Source organism: Silurus aristotelis (assembly GCF_946808225.1).
Source record: "Silurus aristotelis genome assembly, chromosome: 28".
NCBI lineage: Eukaryota > Metazoa > Chordata > Actinopteri > Siluriformes > Siluridae > Silurus > Silurus aristotelis.
The window spans coordinates 15728157-15746381 of record NC_139601.1 but is presented as its reverse complement, the minus strand read 5'-3'; the positions used below and the strand labels follow the sequence as shown (position 1 = coordinate 15746381).

Here is an 18225-nt window from a genome sequence, read left to right as displayed (position 1 = left end):
TTGCCTTATCAACAAGTGTGCATGTCTCAGGCTTTCTCTCTGGACAGTACGTCCATGTATTTTTGTCTATTCTTCCAGAGCTTAAATGACCCCAGAGCTGAGACAGAAGCAGCCAAGCGTACTCAATAATAAGCTTTGTACTAATCCCAGCTGAAAGTGTTCAGAAATCTCTTTTAACTGGGTGTGACTGGGGAGCTGTGCTAGTGACGAGGGAGGATTATTGAAGTTTTCCTAGATACGTTTTTGTGCTCATGAATGTGTCTTCAAGATGCCTCACTCCTAAGTCTCATACAAGATTTTGAATATTATACTTCTCTATTTAACTATGGATATATCTTGGTATTATTATTATTGAATTTTCTCAATATAACTGTTTATACACCATTTGCATGAATGCTCTCATTTTAATGTACATCTGTTATTTTACAGTCTGTTCTGATTTTCAATCTTTTTCCTCTTACTATTATTATTATTCAGAGTCTAAACTCTACTCCTCCTATAGCTTTCAAGCAGCAGGCATAAAACTCACCACAGGTCTTAATCTTACTTACTGTAATAACTGAAACAAAAATCAGATTTTCCCAACACTGAAGTTCAAACTGTCCAAAATCCCCTTTTACTTTTACTGAAATCTTTTATTTCGGATGATCGGGGTTAAATGTTTTCATAGAGGGTGACCAAATATCATGAAAGCTCCCATAAACGTAGACTGAAGGAATGTTCAGAGCCTGGATTGGAATTTGTCAAATTACGGATACACCTGCATGCCTGAAGGCCCTTTTCTCTACCTCACACTCTGTCAGTGTACCTGTTCTACAACCTCTCACTTTCTCTCTCTCTAATTGTTTCACACTCTCTCTTTATATCTCTCAATCAGCTAATCAGTACATCAGTAAGACTATCTATCTATCTATCTATCTATCTATCTATCTATCTATCTATCTATCTATCTATCTATCTATCTATCTATCTATCTATCTATCTATCTATCTATCTATCTATCTATCTATCTATCTATCTACTGTCTTATCTATCTATCTATCTATCTATCTATCTATCTATCTATCTATCTATCTATCTATCTATCTATCTATCTATCTATCTATCTATCTATCTATCTATCTTTCTTTCTTTCTTTCTTTCTTTCTATACTTTCTTTCTTTCTTTCTTTCTTTCTTTCTTTCTTTCTTTCTTTATACACATTACAAGAGTAATTCATAAATAAACAAATAAATAAATAAATAAATAAATAAATATGTATATGTATGTATATAAGTATGCAGTATATAATAGATATTTTATGGTGACCTTTTCATCAAGGAGATGTTTATGTAACGTTAATGGAATGAGTCTCCAGTATCAGCAGATGAATTATTAGAGGGTAGTCTTGAAATGTGTTAAATATGGATGCATTTTCTAGTAGTAACATTCGACAAGTTATTTTTAAGCTTAAGCAGCAGTGCTGCTTTTTGAAATGTTCTCTGATTGTTTGTTTGAATCGAAAGTAAAGTCAGGTGATGTTTCTGAAATACCATAGGGGAGTCATGAAAGTGAAATTCATGAGTAAAAAAGGCAGGGATTCCACAATTTCCTCTTGAGAACTGAAAAGAAAATCACACACTAACCTCTATTTTGTGTGCTATTGTTACCGTGTTAGAATATAAACTTCCACAAATGCATGATTTGTGTTCTAAAGAGGTACCCTATCAGAATAGCCATTGTGATTTTCTAATTGAGTTGTGTACATTTTTGGAAGTTTCTACAGGAAAAACCCCAGGCAACTTTCCTTATTAAAGGTCGTTATGTCATTGTTGCGTGCCTACTTACATTGGTGTGGGAGATTTCTCGGTTTGAATGCTGGGGGAACTCCCCCTTACTGATGCAGCTTCATGGTGGAAGTTACATCAAGCCGCATGTACTTTGGGTCGACATTTGGAGTGAGAGATTTAAATGTATTTCTTTTTTGTAAGCTTCAAAACCTCACCATCACACCCATGGGTGGGGTTTCCCTGAACTGGTGCTTGTTTCAGTTTGACAATGCCCTTGTGCACAACACCAGCTTGATGAATATATGATTTTGTTTAGAGGTCGACTGATTCATTGTTTTTGCTGATTAATCGACGATCGGTGGAACTATCTGCTATAAGCAAATATGTATACCGATAGTTTTTCCGGGTTGCGTTATACAGTACAAGAGCAGCCTCTAGAGGTGAATCACTGACACCACATGCTTTTTATTTAAAATGTCTTTTTAAATTCACTTTGGATGTAACTGTTTTTATTTATTTTGAGTGTTAACTTTTTGTTTCAGTTTGAATGCATGTATGTTATTTTCCTTAATATTTATAATATAATTCATATATTCAAAGATATTTCATTTAACACATTTTCATGATTCAGTACTGTTTTTTTGTAATAAAGTTCAGTACTTTTTTTTATCACTTGATTAATCCTTTATCAGGTAGTACGATTTAACCTGGCACTTGGTATGGGTAAAATCCACTTTCAGATAACTTGTAGTTTTTACATGGTTGGAGAGAAATTTGTCCCCAAATGGCACGTAAAGTGGAATGGGATATTCAAAAAGCCCATACAAATCTAAAAATTAGGTGTCCACAAACTTTTGCCTATATAAGTTTATGATTATGATGGTTAGTGTCTGCATATGTTTGCCAGTATCCTGTAGATGAATTGGGCATTGCTGTGCCATGGCACTGAAACACAAAAACAAATAACTTCGGAGATATAATTGTACGATTAATTTTTTTGTATCACTTCCTATCAAGTAACAAACTTCTATGAAAACACTACCTGCTTTCATAGCAATCGTGTCTAAGGATGTGAAAGCAGGTATTTGAGGTAGAGACTTAGGGAAAGTTTTCATAAGAAAGTGCAAGTAAAGACATTTTAAATGTACATTTCTATGGCATTTGGCAGACTCTCTTCTCCAGAACGACTAACAACTGAGCATGTTGAGGGTTAAGGGCCTTGCTCAAGAGCTCAGAAGTGGCAGCTTGGTGGTGCTGGGATTTGAACTATGTGACCCTCTGATGTAGAGTCCAATGCCTTAACCACTAAGATACCACCTCCCCCTTGAGTGGTAAAAACACCAACCACTCATTAAAAAAAAGAATATTTTGAGGCCACTGGAAGTTGAATTATATTACACTTAAAATAATGCAATGACAAAAATGTACTTATCTTCAGCTATTCAAATATAAGCACACTGCTCTATGCCATCAGCTTTTAAACCAGATCTTCATGAAGCTGGCTTTGTGCACATTGGCATTGTCATGCTAGAGCAAATTTGGGTCTTATACTTCAAGTAAGGACATCCTGCAACTTTGGGGTAACATTTTGTAGACGAACCACATCTGGCTGGAGACGTCAGGTGTCCCAATACCCAAAACATATTACAGTGGCACTACGGCTACTGTTGGCTCTGTGTGTAAAATTCACTACAGTGGTTTCTGTGAATGTAACTTAGATACAGCATCATATTAATTAAATGCTAGTCAAAATTAGCAGAAATTTGAAATTTGCACCAGTCTAGGTAACTGGTAATTGGACATACAGGTTGTTACGAAACGAGGATTGTGCCATTTTGGTTATATGGGGTGCTAAGTGTCTGATTTCACATACAACTACTTGTTTTCTTCCAATAAGTTAAAATACAGCCTATTATGATAATGCTGTAAATAAAAATGTGAAAAGAAAGAAACTTTTAGTAAACATTAACTACGTGCGTGAAAAAATCCAACTACCCATGTGACAGACTTAGGTTTCACTTTACATGATCCGTGACCGACACAGGAGCATCTTGGCCGCACCAATTTAAATAATTAACAATATCTGGGAAATACTGTAAAGATATATTCAGTAAATGCTATTCAGTAAGTGCTGACATGTCAAATCCAGTGTGGATTTTTTGAAGTTATTTATTTGTTATCGTCCAGCCTCCCACCCTCCGCTCGACAAACACATATATGATTCGACCAATTTGATCAAAAGGCAGTAATAAATAATATTGTAGTATAAACATTAGGTTTGTTTTCACAGTAGCTTGGCTTTCACAGTATTGTTCAATGCTCATTTTCTGTGTTTTCTGCGTTACTTCTAAATGGAATAAAATTCTACCATGGCGTTGCTGAATTCGCAATTCTGATTGGTCAGAAGTTTTCATAGAATTTACTCTTACAGAACCTCTGACATTGGTTTTGGCTATAATGTTTATGTTGATATATAACAACCTAAACAGCCAATTGGTTGTAAATAATAATAAAAAAGTTGAATAACAGGAATAAAACGTGCAGATTTGCTGTTTTTGGCACACCATCAGATTATTGATAATGTTTTTAATTTTACTGCATAGTAAAAAAAAAGCCCCATATTGTGGCCTACAGCACCTCTTTTACCAAAGGTTTAAATCTACAAGTGTTTTCTGATGGAACCAAAAGAATTTTTAAAGAGAGGGAAGTTCAGTTTGTAAGAGGGTTCATTTTAAAACTACACGTTCCTACACTTTGTCGATGCCATTCATAATGTTAGCAATTCTCTAATTTTGGATCTGCAGCTGTCCCTAGATTAGATTTGTATGTTGGTCTCTGTTTCTCTCTCTCTCTTTCTTTCTTTCATTCTTTCGTTCTTTCATTCTTTCGTTCTTTCTTTCTTTCTTTCTTTCTTTCTTTCTTTCTTTCTTTCTTTCTTTCTTTCTTTCTTTCTTTCTTTCTTTCTTTCTTTCTTTCTTTCTTTCTTTCTTTTTTTCTCTACTCTCTCTCTATTTCTCCTCACCACCTGTCATCTGACACAGAAGCTCATGGGCTCTCTCAGCTGTGATGAAAAAGCCTGTCATAAAGCAGCAGGTGGATTTTTGCCTACGCTGCCTTATCATCAGTAACTCGCTTCTTTTTTTCTTGCTCTACACAGGCTTCATCCTGAAAAGACTTATGTCCTCCCAGACATGATTCACACCGATACAGCATGTGCTAGAACCGATAGCTGGGGTATGAATTGCCCTTTAGGCGACTATTGGATTATGAGCACATTCATGGTGTCAGAACACAATGTGTTTCCTTTTTCTGATCGCTTTTCCAAGTCAAAACATTTCCCAAGAGTTGTGTATCCTCTTCGCATACAGATTTGGTTATGTAAATAACATTTGAATCAAACAATTGTCCATAAACTACTTAATATTTGTTCAACCCCAACTTTTGGTCTCTGAAAAGTCTGAAAAGCTTATAGCTTTTATGTAAAAATGGATGAACGGAGGGCAAAATTGAACTTGAAAATGCTAATCGTGCTAAAATTGGCTACACACCCTCCACCCATCTGATTTGCCAGAATGATAAACTGGTAGCTATAGCACTATTCTAGATTCACAGCCGAACTAAAAATCAAGCATTTCAAATCAAACATAATCTATACATTTTCTTATTCGAGTCTTATCATTTCACATTTACACTTCAGTGTCTAATATCTGATACTACGATCAGGCATTCCTTTGCCATCAATCAGGCATAACATTATGACCACCTGTCGAATATTCTGTTGTGTTTGCTGGCAAAACATTACTGATTACCGAAATTAAACCGAATCATGACTTTTTCCAATTCTGTATGCCGTAACACCCCTAGGAGCTCGTCTGTTGTATCGGACCACACAGACCAGCTTTCGCTTCCCACGTGCATCACTGAACCTTGGCCGTCCATGACCCTGTCGCCAGTTCACCACTGTTTCTTCCTCAAACCACTTTTGATAGATACTGACCACTGCAGACCTGGAACATCCCACAGTGTTGGAGATGCTCTGACCCAGTCATCTATTTTTGTAAATCACAATAATAATTGTCAAACTCGCCGAAATCCTTACGCTTGTACATTTTTCCTGCTTCTAACACACCATCTTTGAGGACAAAATGGTTGCTGACTAATAAATCCCACCTACTAACAGGTGCCATGATGAACAGATAATCAGTGTTATTCACTTTAACAGTCATAATGATATAATGTCATAATACTATGCCTGGTCAATGTGTATGATCCTGCTATTGCAGTATTACGTGCTCAAACCCTATAGTAGCCTGCAATTTGCAAATGAGAACAAAATACAAGGATATCACCCAGGCACGCTGATGAGGTTTAGGAACCGTGTGACCAACTGTAATCTTTAAACATAAACACTTTAACGTTAGGTGGGCGGCTGTCGTGGAGAACAGATTGTTCTGTCCCTAAAGACCTCAGCTCTAAAAGCTTAGATAAATTTATACCAGAATCCAAAACTCCTGATAAGATTCGTATGTGCTTTTCGAACATCCCATTACAGATTTAGTCCCCATTTGATGTTATAATAACCTCCACTCTTCTGGGAAGATGTTCCAGTAGATTTTGGAGTGTGCTTATAGATATTTGTGCCAAGGGTGTTGATGTACAGTAGGGGAGGTGAGGAGGCCTGGAGTGCAGTCAGCATTCCGAATCATGCCAAACGTGTTCAGTGGTGTTGAAGTCAGAGTTCTATAGCAGGCCACTCAAGATCTTCAACTCCAAATTTTATAAACCATATATTCTTGGAGCTGGCTTTGTGCACGAGAGCATTGTCTTGCTGGAACAGACTTAGGTCTCCTTATTCAAGTGAAGGGGAAATGTTATATTTGCACGTCCAGAGACATCCTATACAATTGTGTGCCAACAGTTCTATGGTATAAAAAACCGCACAGGAGGCAGAATTAAAGATGCAGCGATTTTCATTGGGAGTGATGAGGATTAATAGGATTAGAGTGAGTTTATTAGAGGGACTGTGCAGGTAGGACGTTTTGGATGCAAGGAGAGAGAGGCATGAATTACATGGTTTGGACATGTGCTGATGGACATGGGGTATATCAATAGAAGAATGGAGGATGGAACCACCAGGAAGGAGGAAAAGAAGAAGGCCAAGGAGGAGGTTTATGGATGTAGTGAGGGACGACATGCAGGTAGCTGGTTTGAAAGAGGCGAATGTGGAGGACAGGGTGGTATGGAGATGAATGATCTGTTGTGCGACCCCTAATGAGAACATATGGGGTTTGTTTGATAACAGTCCTCCATAAGTTGTAAACTGACCAGTTTGCTCTTATTACCGTTTAAGCTTAGGGAAACTTGTTAAAAATGTTGCTCATGCTAATCAGACTTGTGATACAGGCGTAACTGAATGACGAAGAAAAAGTTTTTTTTTCCATTTGATGATGTAGCAGTAAAATACTGGCCACTGGTGAAGGTAAACTGGGGCAACGAAGGATTTTATGTTGAATACGGTGTAGATGTTTGTGTAGAAGTTGTTGCTATGTGTCTGAGGTAAGCTGAACTTGTGAGGTGGAGTGTCATGATGTAATGTTTAGTCTCATTCCGCCTACATGTCAGTGTGTATCCAGGTTTGGGATTGTGTGTGTGTGTGTGTGTGTGTGTGTGTGTGTGTGTGTGTGTGTGTGTGTGTGTGTGTGTGTGTGTGTGTGTGTGTGGGCATGTTTTTAAATGTTGGTGAGAACCAAATGTCCCCACAATGATAGGAATAGGTTTGACCTTGTGGGGACTGGTTTCCCATGCCTCTGTGTGTGTGTGTGTGTGTGTGTGTGTGTGTGTGTGTGTGTGTGTGTGTGTGTGTGTGTGTTTGGGCTCAGGCTTCCTTTTCTGCTAAGTGGAACACTGATGTAGTTGGAAAGAGTGAACAACAGGTCCCGCAGGACCGATAGGGAAACACACACACACACACACACACACACACGCCCAGAGCCAAAAGTAGTTACACTGCGATTACCATCATCAGCTTCCACTTGCCCTTGTATACTCCGTATCAGAACGATACTGCTCACAAAAGGGCAGTGTTTTAAATCTGAAAATCAGCTGACTAAAATATTCAACGTGTAAAAACCTGCTAAGCGGATTAAATCTTGGGAATCTTTTAAGTGCACATGAACAGCCTGCTTTTCTCTCCGACAAGCATACAACCTATACTCACAGGCACTCTAAACCTAAACTTCTTAGAAAACGTGAAGAACATCTCACACCCTCATAAAGCCCTCACACACCCTTGCCATTTTCGGATCCCGCCTGCCGACGGAGTCCATGCCATAAACGTTCGCTGTTGACTTTTAAGACACAGATTGTGCATGTGATCATGGCATCATCATACTACAGATACTTTGCAGGATTTAGCAGCACGGGTTTGTGCAAAACTCGGCACTGTTACTCGCATTATGTGCCATGCTGGAATTTGACGGTATGATGACACCAGAATCTAGTTAGTAGTGCAAATATTAAACCCAGTTTTTAATTATTTAATGTATTATGTATGTTTTTTGCTTTTATGTTTTCATGTTTAATGCTCACCACCATGTAGTTTCGCTTTCTTTGAAGTTCATGTGCCTATACAGAGGTGTGTCTGTCACTGGAGCTTTTTTATTTTCCGTGTGCAGTTTGAATGACCTTTATAGGAATGAGAAATTTTTTTTTAACATCCCTTTTCTCAGAAATGTCCTGCGTAATTCAGTTTCAATGAACTCCTGTATGAGTTCCTGTATTTGCAGCATGAGAGTTTGTAGCAGTGTTTACGCTTTGCCAGCAGAGGGAGATAGATCATTAGAGAGAGAGAGAGAGAGAGAGAGAGAGAGAGAGAGAGAGAGAGAGAGAGAGAGAGAGAGAGAGAGAGAGAGAGAGAGAGAGAGAGAGAGAGAGAGAGATGATCTGAGGCCAGGCCCCAAAAAAACAAAAACAACAAATAATATATTAAATGCTAGTCATTTCCAGATTTTGCCTTTAATCGTGAAGACAGAAAAGTCTGGAGTCACAGGCAGACATTTATTGTGAAGGCGGGAAGAGATTAACGAGATTGAGAAATTAATCTGAGAGACGGTTATTTTGTTCGTGTGTTCCAGAGATGTTAATTAGCTTTATGACGGACAGCTTTTGAAAGAGATAAATAGGGAAGAGAAGAAGCTTTGTTTCTGTTACTGTTGTCATGGCAGCTTTTTTTTTTTTTGTCTAAGAGACAGTATGCAGGGAAAACGTGTGTGTGTGTGTGTGTGTGTGTGTGTGTGTGTGTGTGTGTGTGTGTGTGTGTGTGTGTGTGTGTGTGTGTGTGTGTGTGAGTGTTTCCTCTGCAGGTAAAAGGCCAGAGTTCAGGAAACAGCTTTATTATGTTCTCTTTACTGTTCTCTTCTTTTTTTTTTTTTTTTAACTGTTCACCTGGAAAAAATCATTCAGAGTGAAATATTTTTTCTGCTTTAGAATGACAGCTTTTAGAAATATGAAGGCACAAAACAACTTTTCCAATAATAGAGTCACTTCACACTTCATTGCAAAACTTAACATGCACGCAATCTTTATGCTAACTGACAGTTTAATCGATTCGTCCATTAATCAGTTTTTTTTTTTTTTTTTTTTTTTTTTGCTTTGAGTAGATACCGCCCAAAAAAAGAGTCGATCTACTAAAAAGACTCGAGTTGATTTCCAAAAAGTCCAAAAAAAGAGTCGATCTACTAAAAAGACTCGAGTTGATTTCCAAAAAGTCCAAAAAAAGAGTCGATCCAGAAAGAGTCGGTTGTCAATAAAGTCCACAAATAGGAGTGATATAAATAAAATAATGGATCCACCAAAAAAAAAAAAGAGTTGATCTCAAACGGATTCCATTCTTAAGAGACGAATCCCAAAAAGAGTTGATTTCTAAAAGTGTCGAGCCACTAAAAAAGATTCAAATCCCAAATAGGCCATCTACACAAAAAGAGTCAATCCACAAAAAGAAAGTCGATTACCAAGAGGTAATCGTTTAAAAAGAACGAATTTCTCAAAAGAGATAATTCCCTGAAAAAGAGTCGATTCTCAAAAAACAGTTGATTTTTAAAAGAATCGATTCACCAAAAAGAATCGATTCACCAAAAAGAGTCGATTCATTATTTCAAAACATATACAGCATAAAAGCGTTGGAAGGTGTCCATTCTACACACTTCAATGATTCACCTGGTTCCTTTTATTCCAACCAGACACAAAACACAAGGCAAGTATTTACAGGTGAATCTTTTTCCACTGTGAATCGAATCTGGTGTTAACTGACTCATTTGGAATTGCAATAATCAGTTGCAGACTCACTTTATACAATCTAAGATCTATTTATTGACCCCATCACGTATGTTTCAGAGTTTGTTTGTCTGCTATACAGCAAATGCTCTGCTCTAAGTGTTAATCCTACAATCCAAAAGCTTTTTTCTTCACCTAGAATAACTGTTACCATAATAACGATAATAAACACGCCGCATATTGAGCGACATCTCGTGCTAATGCACGGCCTTGCAGAGCGTGTGTTCCTCTTTGGGCTGTTTTCACATGTGGCAGTGTTTATAGGGTGCTCGAGGCACAGAGGTCTTTTTCATGAGCTGAGTGCATAATTACAGGACAGCTCACTTAATCTCTGCTGGCTTTTCTGACTGAAATTAAAACATCCACACACAGTTGCTCTCATGCAAACCCGCGTTCTGCTTTCATGTTCTCCCACTGTGGAACTGCGGCCTGGCTTTGGAATAAAGTCGCGTTTCAGGATAGATTTTTCACGAGAGACTCGGGTTTGAAATTGTGAAAAATTGCTTTTGTCTTGCTAGTATGAATGGTTCTTTCTCTCTTTAATGTCCGTGTGACAAATAGCCAGCAAATAACTTGATATCGTTTTCATCTGATCATAATATACTGCATTTTGTATTATTCAAAAATAAATAAGCGCACGACTGCAGTAACATGAGCGATAACAGGAACTAGGATGTTTTGTCAAAATCCAACACTTTAAATGTTCATAGAAATGGAGAAAATCTGTGTTATTTTTTAATAGCTAAAAACATTTTCAAATGCTAAGGAAAAATGAAGCAAAGATGAACTGTATATGCTGATCTACTCATGTAGGTGAGGTGAGGAAGTCTGGGGTGCAGTCAGCGTTCCAACACGTCCAAAAGTGTTAAATAGGGGTAATGGCGGAGAGCTATAAGGGTACATTCCGTACACAACCTAACTGAAATATAGGACTTTCCCTGCAAATACAGGACTTAGTGTCACCCTGTTATCTTCCACTCCAACCCATGTAAAGCATATCTCCATGGTGATGGCTTTGTGCACATTCTGGAACAGGTTTGGGTCTCCTAGTTCAAGTGACGGGAAAATTGTACCGCACCCAAAGACATCCTGTACAGTTGTGTAGCTTGAACTTTGTGGTTACAGTTTGGGGATGAACCACGTACAGTACGGCTGGAAAAGTCCGGCTTTCCAATACTTTTGTGCATTGTGTGTTTTAGTGTAAATGTAATGAGTGCTATGAATTACAACCTAACTGAAATATAGGACTTTCCCTGCAAATACAGGACTTAGTGTCACCCTGTTATCTTCCTGTGTAGCACATGTCACTTCCTGATAGGTACACTGTCTCACATAGCCTGTAATGAAAGCACAAGATTTATTAGCAGGTTTTGCTTTGTGTGTGTGTGTTTTTAACATCACTGCTTGGAAACCCAAGAGTCCTGTTTAAAAAAAGGACAGAACGGAATGTACCGAAGTAAGGTGTTTCCAAAATTGTACATCTTAATTCTTCACTTTAATTGCTGTAGAATGCAGTTAACTAACCACTAGAGGGGGTCTTGATGCAGGGACGAGCGAGGAAAGGGAAAAATGTTTATTCCAGTCGAGAACCACATTGGCAGACGAAAAACAAGCCGTTGTTCATCTCATTACCTAAACAAGGATTTGTGCTACTTTCACTTTTTAAACAAAAATATACTTTTGGGCATCAGTATTTTGCTATTGTCATGTCTGGCAGCGGCTTTTAAATTTTTTTATGAACTTTTTTCTTCTTCAGGGCTTTGTGCGCTGCTATGAATATATGTACGTCTCCCTAGTGCAGGGGGCAAACAAACTTGAGGCAGGAGTGGGTGAACTTGTGCATTAACCACCTCCACTCAAGAGCTGATTACACAGCACCTTGGCCGAATCACACCATGGAATAAAAGCCTAAGCGCACAAAGGGTGAGTGGGTATGACAGCACGCAGTTCGGCCTACAAGTGCATATTAGTCTCTGGTGTTTACACCACAGGCTGTAGGAGGATCAGTCCATTTATGGCCATTTCCTGACCTCAGGAGTCTCAGTGGGGTCCAGGACAGGACACTTGTTTTCAACTGTAATATCGACTCTGTTGTTCTGCTTGGAGGAAATAGTCATAAAAAATACTTGTTGGGATGCTATTCAGTTACATAAGAATATTTTTTTGTATGTTTTAAAGGGCTGTCGCAATGATGAATCACAGCTTTATCATGGTATTTCAGTCCTGATTGCTGATTCTCAGGCAATTTCCTGGTTGTTCTTATGTTATCGGAATCTCGTCGCTGTTTTCCTTTTTTCACTTTATCGGAATATAAAACTAAATACAATCTGTAACATCTGTAGTGTTTTTGTTTTTTATTAGCGGTCACTACAAATAAACACTTCCCTTCTGCCTTACCCCAGTCAGGGTCCCGGTGGATCTGGAGTCTTTCCCCGTAGAACACTGGAAGCAAGGCAGTAGAGAATTGACCCTTGACAGGATGCCAGGTTATTAAACACCTACGAGTCATTTATGCAGCCAATCTGCTTAATTTTCTGTATTTTTGGAATGATGGGAGGAAACCAGTAGCCAAGAGGAAACGCAGGATAAAACCGAGGCCTGTGGGAGGGGGTGTAGCTGTTTCCTGTACCTGAATCAGAATAATTTATTGGTCCCATAGGAAAAATTGCAGTTGCTCACAGTAACATGAAAGTGATTATAGAGTAAAGTGGGAAAAAAAAGAAAATGTAAAAAAAAAAAATATACGTAAGTTATATATTAAGTGAAATGTAATGTGGAGCAGCATGAAATAAAATGTGTGATAGTTAAACAAGTTATTGCACATGTAACAATTATTATTATTATTATTGCACTGAAATTATTGCACATAATTGGCCAATATATTAGCATTATATAAGTAGGGCATGAAACTCTATATAATGAAACTATATTAAGCCTTTACAAAACACTTGCACTGGAGACTCCTTCAGAGGGAAAATTGCACAGAAGACGTCACCATATGAACATTTTCAATTGTTCAATCAGAAAGAGCATGTTAATGTAAATCACTTTCTGGAACTGCTGTCTGGGTTGCGGTAATAGAAAATGAATCAATACCTTGTGACGTCAGAGTTTACACCAACTGAGAAAGGAGCTACAGGGAAGTGCAAATTGTGTGTGTGTGTGTGTGTGTGTGTGTGCGCGTGTGTGTGTGTGTGTGTGTGTGTGTGCCCCCCAGACTGGCTATCTAAGGATGCATTTTATCAAGCTTTACCATCCTCTCTGGTCTCTGGTCAGTGTATTGTTATCAAACCAGTGCTCCAGATCATGACCTTTAAAGGTTGCGAGAAAGAGGATTCTGCTGATAAAGTGGGAAGAGACAGCTCCATCATTAGACACTGGGGGAACACAAGGTGTTTTTAGAGATAATAGATTAGTACAAATCGCACTGAGTACATTGGCAAACGCGAGGGCTTTAAAAAGACCCCGCACTGAATAACACCTCGGGTTTAATTATTGATCGCGGTTTGAGTAATTGCAGGGCAATAAATCAGGATTTCACAACTGCTCGAACACACCGAGCTAATCTGTAGAACTTTAGTTTAGCTAGCACACTCTGGTTAAATACTGTTTTCCCTGTAGGAACATTAACACATCCTTTCCTCTGAGGTAGTTTTTGTCAAGCTGAGAACTTTTGTGAAGCAAACAGCTATGCTTTTTAGAACATGAAATTTTTTTTATGTAACCTCATCAACTACTTTAGCTAATGGTCCTGGTAAAGTTCTCTGTTAGCCACAAAGTTATTACACATTGACTGAGAGGTTCTGAGATTCTTATAACCATGGATGCCTTTTTAAGTGTAAAATAAATCTTACATTTTTTATTTTTTTTTTTACAATTTGCTTATCAATCAGTTCTAATCCATCTATCAGTTATGCTAATTAATTATACCGTAATAAAGTATATAATATATAGGTTAGTTGTGATAAAACATTTATTCCTGAATCCCATTGTTATGCTTCCCGAGACCTTTAGTTTTGATAGTGTTTTGATATGTAATTGTTGGAGCACATCATCTGTATCTACCAAGTGCATCTTATCATCAAGCATCAATGCTTTTCTACTCAATTCAAAGCTTTTCTACTCAAATCGTACTCAAACGTACTCAAACCCCCCCCCATAAGGCCTACTTCCTATTTTTTTTATTTTTTTGGAGAACTTTGAGACACGTAATCATTACATTATTTTTCTAAAATCGAAAGCACCATGTTTGACCTTTTTTTGTGAAATATTTAATCTTTAAAAGATCTGATTTAATATTAATGCACTGGTCATTAATATTCTCCATTAAGTTTGATAGAAAGCGAGGATTCCAAGACACTTTTGGAGTTTTATTTAAAGGAGGAAATCAGACGGGATGAGAGCACCAAGAAGAATGTTACTAATCCAAAAAAAGATAAAGCTGTAAAGACTGACAGCTCAACTAAGTTGCATTGGCTCATCTGTTGTTACTGGGATAAATGAAAACTCACTACTCTAATTATATATATTTTTACCTTCAACCCCCAAAACCTTACGTTTCTGCAATTTTTCATTTTTATTTTTGTAAATGTAACACTTAAGTGCTATTGAATTCCATTATAAAATGTTCAACCCATAACATCTTTATAGTGTTTGATGTAACAGGAGAAAATAGTCAGATAAATTTAGTTGGTTTGTCACAACAAAGGGTTTGGATAAACAGCTTAAGATCTACAGAAGGTCTCCGTCAGGAAAGGGGATAATGCGGCATGGCTCAGCGGGGGGATTGGGGGGGGTGGGTTTCCTCAAACGCTGATAAACAGGTCGACTGATTCTCCTCAGGCGGAATGTGAACTTAAACAAAAGCTCCTGCTGGTGTTAGCAGGCTGAAGTGATTGTGTTTTAGAAGCCCGAGGTTTCTGAGCTTACTGCATTCTGTGTCAAGTGGCTTTTATTGCCATTTCAACCAAATATTGTACTGTACACATGGAAATGCAAGGTTCTCCAGGACCAAGGTGCTACATAATACAACAAAAATTAAGACTTAATGACTCAAAACTAGCTAAAACAAAAGACCTTATAAAGTCTACATGTGCAAACATGATTTAGTGTGAACCACAGACTTAATGAGAGAGTATAGTAGAGTAATTGTGCTTTAGCGTCAGTAATGTGTGCAAAACCTTTCAGTGAAGGTGATATTTGTGTGTGCGTGCTTTTTTTTTTCTTCTTCTTTTTACTAGTCAGGTGCTTTAAAGTGATGTAAGGAAGGTTATATATTTTTCCATGTTCTCTTCCTGGAAGATTCCATCTCTCTGGGGCATTTCTCTAAACGGATGGTGTATTTGTAAAGCTATGGGGAGTGGAGTTGGCCATGAGTGATACGCTCAGTCATCAACTGAAAACGTTAGTCGAGGCCTGGAATAGTTAGACGATGTTCTTGACATAGCAAATACGCTGTCTGGACTGCGTCGATTGATATGGACGATTTCATCGATCACGCTGCTACCGTAAGTGCCAAAAGTCTGTCTGCGCTAACAAAGAAATGTAATCAATGCAGTGGATATTAGAAATGAATGCTAATATTTTTCTACCAATCATTTCGAAACATTGGTGACTCAGTGGTTAAGGCAATGGGTTACTGTTTGAGAAGGTTAGGGGTTCAAGCTCTGGTATCGCCAAGGTGCCACTATTGGGGCCCCTGGGCAAGGCTCTCAACCATCAGTGCTTTAACTCTTAATTGTATCATGGCTGATCCTGCATGCTAATCTTTTTGTGTGACAGCTTATAACTTTTTAAAAAAGTTGTTTATTCAATGTGGAAGTTTGTAATACTAATTACTATTATCAGAGACATGTTTGAAGGACAGAGTATATAAAATACATAAAGCAACACAAGCATAAAAAGCTTGATTTTGGGGATCTGTCAAAAAAATTCATACTGATTCCAGTTTACTGTTGTGCTTACTTTTAGGTGTTGATGTATGTGCTTTTGCCTTTACAAGAATGAGACAATTTTTATTTAAGGAATAACTCTTGTTTTCTCCTTTGTCTAGAATAATAAAATCACAATAAAAAATCAAAGCAAAACTATAAACTATACTACTTTGCCCTGAAGATTTATGCATGTCTAAAAACTGTATTTCTGTGTGATACAGTGTATCTGGAAATTATTCACAGCACTTTTTGTTATGTAATTTTGTTATGTTACAGCCTTATTCCAAAATGGATTAAATTCATTATTTTTTCATTCTACAAAAAAAATCACATGTACAAAGGTATTTACAGCCTTTGCTCAATACTTAGTTGAAGCACCTTGGGCATCAATTACAGCCTCTTTTTAAGTTTGATGCTACAAGCCTTGACACCTATTTTTGGCCAGTTTCTCCCATTCTTCTTTGCAGTACCTCCTAAGCTCCATCAGGTTCGATGGGAAGTATCGGTGCGCAGTCATTTTCAGATTTTCCAGAGATGTTCAATCGGGTTCAAGTCTGGGCTCTGGCTGGGCCACTCAAGGACATTCACAGAGTCCCATAGCCACTTTGTTATCTTGGCTGTGTGCTCAGGGTCTTTGTCCTGTTAAAAGATGAAACATCGCCACAGTCTGAGGTCCAGAGCTTGGTTTTCATCAAGGATGTACATTGATCCTGATTAGTCTCCTATGTCCTGCTGCTGAAAAACATCCCCACAGCATGATGTTGCCACCACCATGCTTCACTGTAGGGATGGTATTGTCAGGTGATAAACAGTGCCTGGTTTTCTCCAGACATGACGCTTGGCATTTATGCCGAAGAGTTTAATCTTTGTTTGTCATGGAGAGTCCAACTCCAGGCAGGCTGTAATATGCTTTTTACTGAGGAGTGGCTTCCGTCTGGCCACTCTACCATATAGGCGTATGTATTTTATAAATTTTGGAATATGGTTATAAGAATAAAATGTGGAAAAATTGAAGCGCTTTGAATACTTTCCGGATTCACTGTACAAAGTGCTAGCACAAGAGACTCTTTTAGTGTTAAGTAAGCACCTGCTTACAGAAAACCTTACCTTACAGTATTAACAACCATTCTTTCTTAAATAATAATGTTTCCTTGGGTCTGTTTGTTACAAGCCGTATATGTTCTTGTGATTAAGCTGTTACTATAGAAACAATAAAGCAAGCTCATTCGTATGAACAAGTGATTTTCTTTATCTCAGCTTCTTTTTATGAAAACAAAAGGTCTTGTAAAATCAGAATCAAGCTTTCAGCAGGACGGTGGTGTAATAGATATCATCATGTCAGCATAGGCCTGTCTTGAAATGTTTTTTTTTTTTTAACAATAACATCAATTAAGTCAATCAAGATCAGTGAAACATTTTAGTTTGCTTGTATTTTATATGTGCACTCTACTCTACTTGACACACACACACACACACACACACACACACACACACACACACACACACACACACACAGAAAGACACACACATAGAGGAAAAATTCTGAGACTGTTTTTTTAATGATGTTTCAGAAAAGCACAGTCATAACTGTATCTGCACACCTCCTGTTTAACCATTGCAAAAGATAAACTCTCATCTTTGGTCATATGTCATTTGTGTATATTACTGTCTCTTATTTCTGGGAATTGCTATTGAGTCAAGCTCACACTGAAGCTTCATTCAGATGCCTTTTAAATGAGCCAAGATCATCCCCTATAACATCAAAGTGTGCACTGAGCTCTTTCCGAACCCCTTCTTTCATTTCTGCAGACTTGAACCCTTTGTGTGTGTAAACACACAAATCATTCTTGTCGGCTTTTGATGTAGCCCACATGCCCTTCAACCTCACAGACAGTATCTAGAACCTCCTTTCTGTCCATTAGCATCAAAGGCACGTGCTAATAGCAATAGAGTCGGTAGCTTCCTGGGGTTAAAGTGCTTCTTGAGGCAGGACGATTGAGGATTTCAGTCGTCAGCTTTAGAAACGAATGTGACCAAAAGCATGTTTTGACACAACCTCCTGTTTTTGTTTTTTTTTTGTTTTTTTCATTTGTAGGCCGACGCTGCAAAGAAAGAGCTCCTTCTCTCTCTTCTCATCGACAGAGAGGTGGATATTCACAGGGGTGAGTTCTGTGTACTTGTACTGTAGAACT

At 38.0% G+C, this 18225-nt stretch overlaps 1 protein-coding gene across 2 annotated transcripts in view; it reads left to right on the top strand.

The window, feature by feature from the left end:
• Positions 1–18225, top strand: part of arhgef3 (Rho guanine nucleotide exchange factor (GEF) 3) — an 82744-nt gene that overhangs the window by 2825 nt on the left and 61694 nt on the right. Inside the window, exon 2 of one of the 2 annotated variants that reach the window (XM_083534490.1) lies at positions 18129–18195. The exons of the other annotated variant lie outside the window; for it this stretch is intronic. Within the exon in view, the coding sequence (XP_083390616.1) occupies positions 18129–18195 (67 nt within the window). The remainder of the gene's footprint in view (positions 1–18128; positions 18196–18225) is intronic. 2 annotated transcript variants of the gene reach the window in all.